The sequence below is a fragment of the Schistocerca gregaria genome, chromosome 4, assembly GCF_023897955.1.
Source record: "Schistocerca gregaria isolate iqSchGreg1 chromosome 4, iqSchGreg1.2, whole genome shotgun sequence".
Lineage (NCBI taxonomy): Eukaryota > Metazoa > Arthropoda > Insecta > Orthoptera > Acrididae > Schistocerca > Schistocerca gregaria.
The window spans coordinates 752100821-752114755 of NC_064923.1; the positions used below are offsets into that span (position 1 = coordinate 752100821).

Sequence of the window (13935 nt, forward strand, 5' to 3'; positions counted from 1 at the left end):
TACATCTTCTCATGATCTCTATGACTGGCTGATGGTCTTACAGGTACACACACACACACACACACACACACACACACACACACACACACACACACACACAGTCTACTAAATATATGAGTTAATTTTTAACTAACTCTTTTATTACCAAAAAAGTCCTTCAGATGCCCACATCCTTGACTATTCTGGCCATGTTGCCTTCTGAATCTGCACGTAATGTTCCATCCTTTGACGTATGTATACCCTATTTGTTTTTTTGTTTTTTTTTTTTTCTCCCTGATGAGTAATCCCCAACTGGAGATCCAAATGGGTGACTATTTTACTTAAATAATCTTTGGCTAATGAGGAGGCCATCATTATTAAATCATACAGTAAACATGGAAACGTAACGGTTGTAGTTTTGGCTAATGTTACAAGGTCAAAACAGTCAGTCATCCAGACTTACCCCTGCAACTACTGGCAAGGCTGCTGCTCCCCATCAGGTATTAGTCTGGCCCCTCCACAGATACTCCTTCGAAGTGGTTGCACTTAGAGTATAGTTACTTTTATCAGTGCAACATACATGCAATCCAACAAGAGTAAGGCCCAGGATTTGTGGGCTTGGCAAGTCGTTATCAGTGTGAAATCTGTACTTTCCATCAACACTTCAAATTCTAATAACGCTACTTCTGTTGGGTTTTCTTTTAGACATGATGAAGCTTTTTGGTATCATCCTTGTACCTAATATTTAATTAGAAACCCACCCTGGTCTTGCACAGGCAGCACGAAGTATCTGCAGCCAGATGACTTTTTGCTACTCATTAATTATGCTCGTTTATATTTTGAAACAATTAGTGTTCTATGACATCAATTTTTATTACACAGCACTGTGTGAATGCAGAGTTATATTGCTTCTTTATTTGCATTATCAGGTGATTTCAGCTGTAGTGTACAAGGAAAAGTATTTAGCATACAAAACGAAACTATCAAGAATACGTGACTCATTCCATGTCCTTGAAGTTTCTACTTCTTGATCAGATCTACAGAACACAATAAATAACTGAATGAATGAATGGAGGACGGAAAGAAGGAAGCCACACAGAGTGGCCGGCACAGTTTGAGGTGTCATGTTATGGATAGCACAGTCCCTCCCACTGGAGGTTTGAATCCTCCCTCGGGCATGGATGCGTGCGTTGTTCTTAGCATAAGTTAGTTTAAGTAGTGTGTAAGTCCAGAGACTGATGACCTCAGCAGTTTGGTCCCTTAGGAATTCAGACACACATAAGGAGCAATGGATTGGAAATAACAACATTGCAAGACAAAGATATTTTTTTAGATTTATCTCCAGGAAGAAGAATCATTCTCTGCAAAAAGGTTTACAATATAGAAAACATTGTTGATGGTTCATCTGATAAATTCTAAACTAGCAAGTTAATTAAGGTTTCCTTTTTTAAATAAAGTGTTATGCTTATGACCAGGCTTTTAATAGGGTGGTATGTGCAGCTAAATTTCAAGAATGTAAAATAAAAATAAATATTTTTTTTTTGGTACCAAATGTAAATATGAAACTGACTCTGGTATGTGTGAGCACTAATTTTCTTTATGGTTATTTGAAGGACATAATTTAGTGAGTTTAGCTTCAGGTGCTTATGAGAGACTTGACAAGAGAATTCAAAATCACTTTAAAAGAAGAAGGAGCAGGAAGGAAGGGAGAAATGCCTTAATCACTGCACCACTTTGCTCAATAAAATCACTTAATATTAGTGTCATTGTACTTGGGCCTATGAATTTATAAAAGAAGATGTGAATGTGTACAGGTTGGTCAGATTCATCATATTTGTGATGTAAAGTAAATATTCAAATACCTAGGTATGAGCGACTGCACGGTTGGAACAACTCCAAATGATACAGAAGGGTCACCCAGCGCTTCATTACATTACAGGCAAACAGGGTAATATTTGATTTTCTTAATCGTGGAACTAGACTTAAAATAGCAAGTGCAGTAGAAGTAATATCATAGAAGCTACAAAATGCTCATATCATGTTATAATATGACTGAAATAAATCTTTAGTATCTCAAAAGAGATTCTAGGTATAGTGTTATTTAGAAACATAATTTGAAAATAAATAAGTCTTTACTCAGATGCACATATTTAGTGGATTAATTGAGGTCAAACAGGAACTGCTATCTCTACAATGAAAGCAAAGATCGCTGTGGCTACTGGAATGGCCACAGAAATCATGTGAAATCCTTTTAGACTCCTAAAAGAGCTAAATCTGCTGATTTATGAGTTGACAACGAAGTTACCAATACCATACCTTGTTATAAGAATATTTTAAATGTGTCAATAAATTACTAATTCACTTTAAACAGTAATATTCCCAGCACAGAACACTAACAATAAAAAGAATCTGAATGTTTCATGTGTTCCCTGCAATCTGTGATTGGCTAGGGAGCTGTTTTATTACTCATTTTCACATAAAATACATGACATATAGCACACACAAAAAAAGTAAGTTCAACCAAAATACTGTCCCTGCTACAATGTACCAGTATTGCTGATCATTATGTTTCTTATAAATGTTTTTTAAGTGGAAAACATACATAATAAGATTATTTTGAATTTTCAGGCACTTAATATTGTCAATGAATCAACATTTTAGGAAGGATACCATAAACCAAAGATATTACAAGCTTTAAAAACACTACACTAATACAGTGGACTGAAACAGTTACATGTTTTAATGGAAATGGTGCAGTGTTTGTGTGCTGTTAGACTGCATAGTTTATCATCACTGCTGACTCTTTTACTCAACTACGGATTAAATAATTCGAGAAAAAAAGGATACACTGACCTACTTTACATGACAAAAATGGTATCAATATGAAAACAATCAGATACATACTCTACACAATGATGTCTAGTCAGATGATTTTGTTCAATTTTTGTCTAAATGAATTGGAAGAGCACATATTGATCATAAATTTTAATACTAAAAAAACTCATAGTTCTAATATAGTGACTAGTTATTAACATTATTTGCTATACACCATTTTGACTCACTACCTAAAAGCAAGTACTCATTCAGAAACAACAATGAAAATACAGCAAGCATTGTGCCATATTCTAAAATGCTAGGTTACCATTGTGAATCATGAGGCATACTTATACTAAAGCTAAGGACATCTGATGGCACAAATGGAAGTCCAGAGAGACATTGGCAGTAATGTTATTGGGATCTGATCTGGCCAAACAGTGATTCAGGACAAAGAATTGAAGGTGACCAGAACTTTCAAGCATTTTAAGTTTCAATCTTTCAGTGACACCAAATTATACGAAATCACTGTTTTGGAATTTTAAAAACCTTGTGAATTATTCTATTTTATAAAGGCACTTTATATGAGCTGTAGATGTGACCTGAGATTAAGGTAAAACATGGGCAAAGGCTGACACTCACAAAATTCTTATTACATCTGGCAGCTTCAGCAATAACATCACAGATATTTCTTTTTGTCCCCAATCACGGACTTTCACAAAACACTGAAGTACATCACTGTGAAACTGTTCTGAAACCAATAGTTATGCATGCAGCCAAAATCCTATCCATAATGCAAGACAATCTGCAAGATAACTGTACAATTTTACAGTCACCTCAAATGAATGGACGGGAACAGGTTGAACAAGATCTTCCTGTCTTTTTATTCAAACCCTAACACCACAATACCCTAGTTTAGAAATACCAAAGATCTTCAGTTCCCACAAATCAAACTTGAAGATGCCTGTGACAAGAATCTCTTCTGCAAGAAGATAGTTATGAATGGGATACACAGAGTTGAGCAACCAAAAAGAAGAAACAATGCTCCTTGGATGGAAGAGGGTAAGCAAACCTGCTCACAAAGAATGCTTTCTTTGAAAGCCAGATTTCTTTCAAAGTTCCCTGCCAAATGTAAAAAGACATAATAATAATAATAATAATAATAATAATAATAATAATAATAATAATAATAACAATAATTTGCGTATAAAGACCAATAACATCAATAATATTTCTGTTTGTCACATAAATTGACATCTAAAAATGAATGACACCCATTTACGAAACAAGATTCCACACTTAACATGAATAATTAAATAATTAATCTTCAGTAGTATGCAATTAAAAACACAATATCGGTGGATGGCAAGCTGATGTTTGTGATATGCGATACTACTTTGTTTCCCAACAATGATATAACAGCGTTTTATATTCATGGCTTAATGTATGAATATCAACACGCATGATTTGTCTCCTGTAACCTGTTCACTTACAAGCAGAAAAAGAAAATGGAATCAAACATATATAATTTGTAGCATAATGTGCAATATACAATACAATGCACTGCTATACAAGAGACATGAGTGGCGAACAGCTACTTGAGCCCAGATGTTTTTAGTTTTGCCAACAATGATTACTTTTAACATGTCAGAGGCTATTACACAAACTTTTCTGAAATGAAAACCTCTCACAGATTCTTGTATATACTTTTTGTTCACACATTACATGGAAAAATTATAACTTATTCTGTCGTCATTTTAATAGTATTCTGAACTTAATTTGTGTTTGTCTTTTCAAATCATAAAATTACTAATTTAATATCACATATCAACAACTGTGTCTGAGATAGTTTTGAAACAATATTCCTTCAAATAAAGCTGGCTGTTAGAGGCCTTTGTTGAAATAAACGTACTCTGGAATTTCTAGTCCAGATTTCTTCAGTTTGTTATATTCTTCTGGCTCAAGCAATGCTAGGGTGCTCATTTTTAAGGAACTGAAAAATAAACATTACATGTAAATGCTGTTACAAGAGATAAGTACTTGCGATATGGATAAAGATTCTTACTTACCATTTTTGTGGAAATAATGCACAGGCAACAGGTACCATGAATGTCAAACTAAGAGAAAAGAAAGATAGTGAATGTTAAATAATTATATGTACAAAGTAGAATCTCTATTTTTAAAGCTTAATGTGATGAATACTCACAAGCAACCTACAAGTACAACTTGTATTGGTGCATGGAGAGGTTTAATTTTTTGCATCCATGGGTACTTTTCCAGGCGTTCCATCACTATTGGTAGAATTGCTACAAAAAAAGATGTGATACTTAATATTCATTACTAATGTATCAGATTAAACAAGAATTGGATTTGAATTAACAGTAACAAAATGATTCACTGAAACATTTTTTACATATTGCAATTCTGTTATACTAAAATTCTGATCCTTGTGATGTGGAAATGTTATTTTTGCAGACTGATATGAACTTTCTTTTCATTACTCAAACACATGGCAGCACAGTGATCTTAGTACAATGTGGCTGTCCAAAATTAAACTATCACACCAACACAAAGAGATTCATGATTCTGGTTAACTGTATCCTTGAGTGGCATACTTTAAAAGTTAAGCTTCATTATCCTTGTGAAATTCCACTGGCACCATGCCATTGTGGAATTAACTGAGGTAAACTGTATTTTCTGTCTGTTGAGAATTGAACAATTGAGGAAAATGAAGACAACAGAAAAGCAACATATTTCCATGAAGTTTTAAACATTCTTTTTTGAGTACATCTCACAAGCACTCCCCAAAAAATGATGGAATATTTGATCTGACAGGAAAACTTCAAGAAGCACATTGCATAAAGTTATTTGTCAAATAGCAAAACATTCACAAAAACTTTCAATAAGTTACAAGAATGGAAGCCTGAGATAGTTATGACAAATATCAACACTTCTAACAGTGTGGAAGATTGCACACAACTGCAAACTTAAGGTGGCCAACAGCATCATCTATCTACATTCATCTTGAGGCTCATAATTAACTGTTTGCGAAGCAGCAGAAGTAGAAATCAGTAAAGGTTCTGTTCATTCACTTTTGTTAGAACAATTTAATTTACTTCCAGTTGCCTCAAAGATCTGTGCCACAGTTATTCACCTATGAGTACAGTCAAGTAATAAAATGTAGGTTGATACCCAGCAAAATAACAAGTGATTACACTTGTATCATCAAGCCTGATTATGAAAAATAAAAGCAAATGTTTCTTAGCTTATTGTAATTGCTGACACAGAAAATCTACCCAGCCCATAACATTACTCACAAGTGAAAGTGATACTGCAATGACAAATTCAGACCAGACAGGAAGCTGAATCCCCACCTTTCCCCAGCACTGTGCTGGCAGCTATAATATCCCTGCCCACCTCATGGACTGAGTTAGATTTTCAGCTTGTAAGTACTATTAAATTTTCTGACACCAGCTGTGACAGCAGAGAATAAATTTATTAAGTGTAATTGTTTAGGATATATGAGCTTAAAGGTGAAGTACGTACCAAGTCTCAATATGCTGTCTCACGCTTAGAGCGAAAAAGAGGACATTTCATTTGTAATTAGTCATTCAGTGGGCAAGCTTGGTACACAGATGTCACCGCTTGTGGAAATTAGAGAGCAAAAAAAGATACAGGTAGTAATATGTCACATCATGGGAACCTTAGATCATCTCAGCAAGGTACTGTGCACCCTTCAGTCACATGTTTTCAACAGTTAAATTTTCACTTAAATGGTTATTATACCAATTCATTTAATGAGAGAGCATAATTAGGCACTAACAAAGGCATACACATTCAGACTTTACAATTTATAGTACACTCTCTTAAACGAACATCTTTACTGTAAAAATGGTGGCTCACAGGCCACTGTAATGGTCTCCTATCATGTACCTCACATAACATGCCAACTTATTTTATTTATTTACTTATTTATTTATTTAACCTGATCTGCTTAGAGTCATCATGGCCCCTCTTATATTGGGCCATGGTTTCACACATGCAGTACCTTTTTTTACATCGTAGTTTTGTAAGAAACAACAATTTTAAGCAGGTGCTGCTACTGATAGTGGTAATAATAATAATAATAATAATAATAATAATAATAATAATAATAATAATAATGACGATGATGATGATGATGATGACAATAACAACACTAATGATAGTGGCAGATATACAAAGAATTTGTGGGTGTACATAATAGATGTTTACTGATATAGCGAGTTCTGGGGAGAGGAAATCTAAGGACAATCCATCAGCTAAGAATACTGGAAAATGAGGAAGATCTATTTGGAAAGCAGAATGTGCAAGGGTAACTAGTGCAAACAGTCACAATGATAATTCTTATTATTGCTTCAATAGATGTGTTATTAACAATCTTCTGCAGTCAGAGATGTTACTCAGTTCTCTAATACAGTGAGGGAGGATATTCCAGAGTTAGGTTCCTGCTACAGAAAAGGACTTCAAGAAAGCACTTGAATGATGGAGTGGGAGAGAAAGGATTTTGCTCTGATGGAAACGGGAGTTTCTGCCATGCTGTTCAGATTATGGTTGAGGAGAAATGAGAAGACAGTATTTGTTAACATGAAAATAGAGAAGACAGAGTGTATGGAAATGTCTGTGCTTGTCTGCATGCAGCCAGGATAGTTGCACATACGATGGTGAAATATGATCAAAGAGTTGAACATCACAGATATACCAAACACATACATTCATAACTATTTCCATGTGCTGTGAGCTCTATTGGGAAAGACCTTGCAGGATAACATCACTGTAATCAATAATTAGAATTAAAAGTTTCTATTTCAGGTCAAGAGGGAAGAGCTTTTTGTTTGTTTTTAGGGCACAGTGAGATGCTGATGTCTTCTTGCGTATGAGGATATTGTTTCAACATAGCACTGCGTTGTATGTGCAAAAAACAGCACCATGGAAACCATGTTATGACCACAAAATGGTGCCAGTGGAAGGCAATCTGAGCACCTACATACTGATTTAATAGTTACTGTTCACCAGATTTTAACTTTGTGTGTGTTAGTTATAGAAAATAAATCCAGATGCTGGCTTCTTGTTAGATACTTACCACTATTTTAATTCATAATTTGGATCTCTAATGTCGTAGTTATTTCTTCAGTACAATGTTTAAAACTAAGATTTAGCAGCTTCTTCAGAATTAATTAAAATAATTATATTTGTCATTCTAATGTTTTACATATGGAATGATTTTTTTGTCATTCTAACATTTTACATATGGAATGATACCTTAAATCAATGTTTCAAGCATTTTGTAATACAATTAGGTCCAAGAAAGTATTTTATGACACGCAACACTTATGCTATCAGCTGAAGAATGACATGAAAAATTACCAATGGCAGAATACAAAACCCAGGAGTAAATCTACAAAATAAGAGCATGCAAACTTCAAAGAGAAGTACAGCACTGATGGAGGCACTTCGAGTGACTTAAGTTTCACAGTATCTCCACACCAACTGTGCAAACAGTAGACTGCTGCAGTGCCATTCTATCTGATTGTTTAACAATTTTGTGAGAGTGCACAGGAGATAACAGCTTGTAATTTAGCAGCATGCAACCTTCTTCCTATTATACAATTTTGCAGAATGTAACTGCTTGTAATATTGATGAAATAATCTATTCAGTTATCTGCCAAGTCGAGGTTTTGTGTTGCCACAATGTTTCGACAAGTTTGCTATTCATCATGTTCAAGCAAAGTGTTGGGTTCATGTGCACTTCATTCCTTTGTAGAAACTGGACTGCAGGCTCCTCTGCTGAGGACCTAATGGACGGACCAATTGCATTCCTTCGGAAGAGATGTCACAGCAGGCGATGGCAGGGTGGGTGGGTGGGTGGGGGGTGAGTCCAGGCATTGAGTCCTCGTGCTGCATGTCTATTCTACCCATATCCTGTGCTGGTTTCCAATCAGTGTGTTCCTGACGTACTTTTTGTAATACCACAGCCCATGCAATGCTCAGTTAAGAGACCACTGTCCTGGTTTGAAACAGAGCAAGCTGGAATCTTTCCATCAGCTTTTATTGCAATCCCACAAACAAATATAATTTTTTCCTTAATTTCAATCTAAATCTACACATAATACAGTGTGTACATAAAGTCAGGAAACACTTTCAATTATTTATTGCACAAGAACTAAACATTGTACAGATGTCACACATAATGCATTTTGAAGAGAAACTCTGAAAGTTTTTTTTACAAACATTCGATATGCGAACCACGACTGACCTGGTAAGCGGTAATCGAATTCTTGCCATACCCGTTCCAGCATGGCTTTGTCGACTGTGACAACCACTTCCCGCATTCTCTCCTGGAGCTCTGCTACATCATGTGGTAGATACGGTACATACACCAGGTCTTTAATGTGTCCCCACAGAAAAAAGTCACACGGAGTGAGATCTGTTGATCAGGGAGGCCATTTCATGAAACAGCTGTCCCCTTCTGTAGCAAGGCTGATCCATCGATGCGGCAGCTGAGTGTTTAGGCACCCACGAACATCGTGATGAAAATGGGGTGGAGCCCCATCCTGCTGAGAGGTGAACGGGGAGTCCGACTGCATTTGAGGCATCAGCCATTGCTGCAACATGTCCGAGTAGGTTTATCGAGTGACGGTGTTCTTAGCGAAGGAGAATGGCCCATACAGTTTTTGATCTGACAAGGCACAAAAAACATTTACCTTTGGGGAGTCATGCTCAAATTCAATGCATTCGTGTGGATGCTTTCTACCCCAGATTTGACAATTATGCCTGTTCACTTTTCCATTAGTGTGAAAAGTGGCTTCATCACTAAAAATTAAGTGACCAACAATGTGATCCCCATCCTCTTTCAATTGTTGCAACTGTGAACAAGACTCAAAACACTTGTATCTGTTGTCGTCACTGAGCTTCTGCACTAGTTCCAAGCTGAATGGTTTCATAGACAGCTTCTGTCGCAGGACTTTCCACACTGTCATTGAAGCCATTTCGGGTTCACGGGATGCACAACAAACAGACTTCTTTGGAGTCCTTATGAATGTCTCTCATACGCGCTCCACATTCACTTCACTCACACTGGAAAGTCCGCTTCTCTTTGCTGGGCACGAGCAACCCATCGTAACGAATTTGTTGTGCCAGTGGAAAATGGCCATCTTTGTTGGTGGCTTCTTACCGTACTTGGTTCTAAACATCCATTGAACAGCTGTAGCACACTTGTTTTTGTCGAACTCCATCACACAGAAAGCTCGCTCCGCACCTGAACTCGCCATGTTTGCGACTAGCGCTGACTGTCGGCAAATTACCAAACTATATAGGGGAGAGAGAGACAGAGAGAGGGAGGGAGGGAGGGAGGGAGGGAGGGACGGAGAGAACTTCCGGGTTTCTCTTCAAAATGACATATGTATGATACCTGTACAATGTTTGGTTCTTGTACAATAAATAATTGAAAGTGTTCCCAGACTTTATGTACACCATGTATACATGTAGCATATGCACAAATATATCCAAATATTATTTGGGCATCTTCCAGGCAAATTTATTGTTCAGAAGATAACTTCCATGATTATAGTAATGTATGTAGTTTTTCTAGGACCCATAATAACTAAAAGTAATGAGTAATTGAAAATGTCACTACAGCTCATAATGATGAACTTCAACTGAACTAATCAACCATTTTCGATGTATTGACACCTATCATTAGAGAGCTAAGAATCCAGACTCCACAGTCAAACGTTACAGGTTTTCTGAAACTAAACAGTTAGTAATTATGTTTGTTACCCTAACTTTTCAAGATCAAATGACACCTGACATTAATTAGTTAAGCTACTAATTAAGCTTTTGAATAACTTAGCATAATTCTAAACATGGCAACAGTACTTATAAATAGGGACTTCATGACAATGGTGTACAAAATTATTTGTAACCTTTCATATTTTGTTAACTAACCAGTTATTCTGTAAATCAAATTGTTTTCTGAATGTATGGCTCATCCACAATAGCAGATTGCAACTATGCATTTCAATAAACAAATATATAGTTTCCTAGATTCCAAAATATCATTATGTCAGCCTGTAGGTACCCCTCGACTCCCAAAAATTTTCATTCCCACATGAGCTATTACATAAGCCACAACTATATAATGAATCTGCTGGTAGCATGAGTACCAGCAACATCAGGAATTATGCCACCGGCAGTCATACATGCTATGCCTATGTTTCAAAATCAAAGGCCAGCACTCAATGTGTAAACATTGTGTAATCTCATATGTTGTTTCTTTGTGAACATCTTTGGTCAAAGTATTTTGTAAGGTTCAAAGGCTTTGTAGTGGATCTGCTGCCTCTATGTTAACACACTATTGGCAGCGTAGTGCTGTGCAGCAAGCTTCGGAGAGTCATATTCACCACCAATTTGCATGGATGATACAAAGATGTTATCAACTGTGTGCATGTTATCAACTGGGCTTTTATCAAGGTATATACATGTGTGGAGTGCCTCTTATGTTTTGACTTTACACAATGTAACATGCAATTTTACAAGTTCCATAAGGTATGTGAAATTTTGTATTTTATGTAATTGGTGAAATTAATTGTAGTTGCCCCGGCCCCTTATCATCTTTACGTTTTCCTCTAGTTCAGATGATGGCAGCCTAATACTGTTGAAGCTAATCATCTTTGAACAATAAAAGTGTCTACACTGTGATTGAAGTAGATGAAGTATGTCCTTCATTTCCTTTTGTCAACTGTATCAACTATCCATCAACTGTATACTGCTGCAAGGTTACTTTCTGCTTATACCATGGTGTTAACTTTTCTCTATCAATTATATACATTTCTGTACTTTAATATCACTTAGTTTAAATCATACTGAGTCCACAGACTGTGTAATATGACACCAACTGTGTGATGTTTATTTGCAGAAATTCATATGTGGACGTGCACAGTAAACATTTATCTACTGTCAGACTGTTTCAGAGATCACTGTAGGTGGCCATGTGTGATTTTAGTGCTACATAGTAATTGAGATTGGTCATCACATTGATGTGAGTACTAATAAATATGCAAAGCAGTGAAAGTGCAAGGGTGGTCAGAAAATTTCTCTGAATGGAATAGAAAAAAGTACTTACAATCTGAAACTTGTTTTATTTTTCGATGTAGTCTCCTTGTTGATTAATGCACTTGTTCCAACGATGTGTCCAGTGCTTCGATCCCATCTCAAAAATGTGTTTCCTCCAGGCCTGCAAAATAGTTGTCAACTCCGGCTATCAATTTTTTGTTTGAAGTGAATCTTCATACACCAAGAAAAATTTTCAGATTTGGGAAGAGATGGAAGTCTGTCGGAGCCATATCAGGTGAATAAGGTGGGTGTGGCAACAATTCATACCTAAGTATGCGAAATTTTCCCATGATAACACCACCTGTGTGCGGGCGCGCATTATCTTGATGGAAGATGACTTTCTTCCTTGCTAAATCTGGCCTTTTTTCATGTATCTTTTGTTGAAATTTGTCCAGGAGCTTAGCATAGTATTCTCCAGTAATTGTTTGCCCAGTGGGGAGATAATCTACAAACGGAATCCCCTTGCATCCCAGAACACTGATGCCATGACCTTTCCGGCTGAAGGAATTGTCTTTGCTTTCTTTGGTGGCAGAGAATCAGCATGTTTCCACTGCTTTGACTGTTGTTTTATCTCTGGGGTATAGCAGTGCACCCAAGTTTCATCTGTGGTTACAAATCGACGCAAAAAATCTTGTTCATTTCTCCTAAAACGGGCCACACATTGTTCCGATATGTCCATTCTCATGTGTTTCTGATCCAGTGTCAAGAGTCTTGGCACCCATCTTGCAGATGATTTGTTCATTTCTACTTCTTCACTTAAAATGAGATATATCCTTTCAGATGACATCTGGCAAGCATGAGCAATTTCACACACTTTCAATCAGCGATTCTCCATGACCATTTTGTGCACTTTTAGAATGATTTCTGGAGTAGTGACACACCTTTGCTGACCACTGCATAAATAATTTATTTTTCCACTTTTTTTTCCACACAGTTGAATATGAAGGCACAGAGTCCCCCAGTGTATCCTGGAAACTGGCATGAATGTCCTTTGCTTTCACACCTTTCTTTTCGATTTTTTCCATCTTCGCAAATTACTACGCGGGCACAACAACAGAGTCATGTCACCACCACAGCTCTCTTCCAACAGCACTGATGTGGCACGTGTTTACAGGCAACAGTCCAATGAATATCACGTGAACAACACATTGCACTAGTGCTGACCTCTTGTGGTAATTCCAAGAACTTTTCAAACCACCCTTGTAATAAAAAACAGTGTTGTGTATGTTACTTGAGAATCTACCACAAAAAACATTTTACAGCAATACAATGAAATTCCACTGAATGAGACACTGAGTTTACTCCATTGCTCACAGATTAGTACACTTACAGTTTGACAAGATCACAGAAATCTTATTTCAACTGCTTCTTTGATGGCCCAACTCTGGAATGTGTTGGTGCAGCACAGCATCTTTGTCTGTTCAAAAACGTATGAGTGGCCTTAGTTGCTGTGGACTGCCAATGCTGGCTTGTCGGTCTGGCCAAGTTGAATGCTCCTCACATGTTGTGTTCAGTGCTATGAGATGCATCATTGCACCTGGCTGATGTACTGCAAGCCACCCTCATAACTGATGCCATAGGTGCCATGTGCCCGAAGCCCTAGTTGGTCTTTGACTGACCCAAGCATGTTCTTGATTTTAACCATTGAGCAGAAAATGATTTTTATGTTGTGCTTCTCTATTGTTCTGGCACTCTTGGCAGTGGACAGCCCTAAATATGAAAATAATGCCAGCCACTTGGATTGTTAATCTCAATTGTTTTCTTTGTTCTCCTTGCTTGGCTGGAGAGTGGCATCTTACTTTGCATCTCCAAGTAGCTGTTTTTGCAAAAGGTTTCGCAGATGCTGTAACCTGAAAGGTAGACTGTCCTTTTCACATATGGCTTGCACTCTGTGTACAACGATGGTGAGCAGAGATTTGCATTGCTATTGGTGTTTTGTGTGTGTTTATTTCCTGTAGATGGAATGTCCCAGTACGCCATTAGGGTTCT

General features: G+C 36.9%; 1 protein-coding gene across 5 annotated transcripts in view; it reads right to left on the reverse strand.

Annotated features, from left to right (window-relative positions):
* Positions 1 to 2395: 2395 nt before the first annotated feature.
* The window catches only part of LOC126365936 (sideroflexin-2), a 139958-nt gene continuing 128418 nt past the window's right edge, over positions 2396 to 13935 (reverse strand). For all 5 annotated transcript variants that reach the window (XM_050008711.1, XM_050008709.1, XM_050008710.1 and 2 more), the window contains 3 exons: positions 5000 to 5099; positions 4863 to 4910; positions 2396 to 4786 (listed from right to left, as the gene is read on the reverse strand). In XM_050008711.1, coding sequence (XP_049864668.1) covers positions 4678 to 4786; positions 4863 to 4910; positions 5000 to 5099 — 257 coding nt within the window. In that variant the 3' untranslated portion in view covers positions 2396 to 4677. The remainder of the gene's footprint in view (positions 4787 to 4862; positions 4911 to 4999; positions 5100 to 13935) is intronic.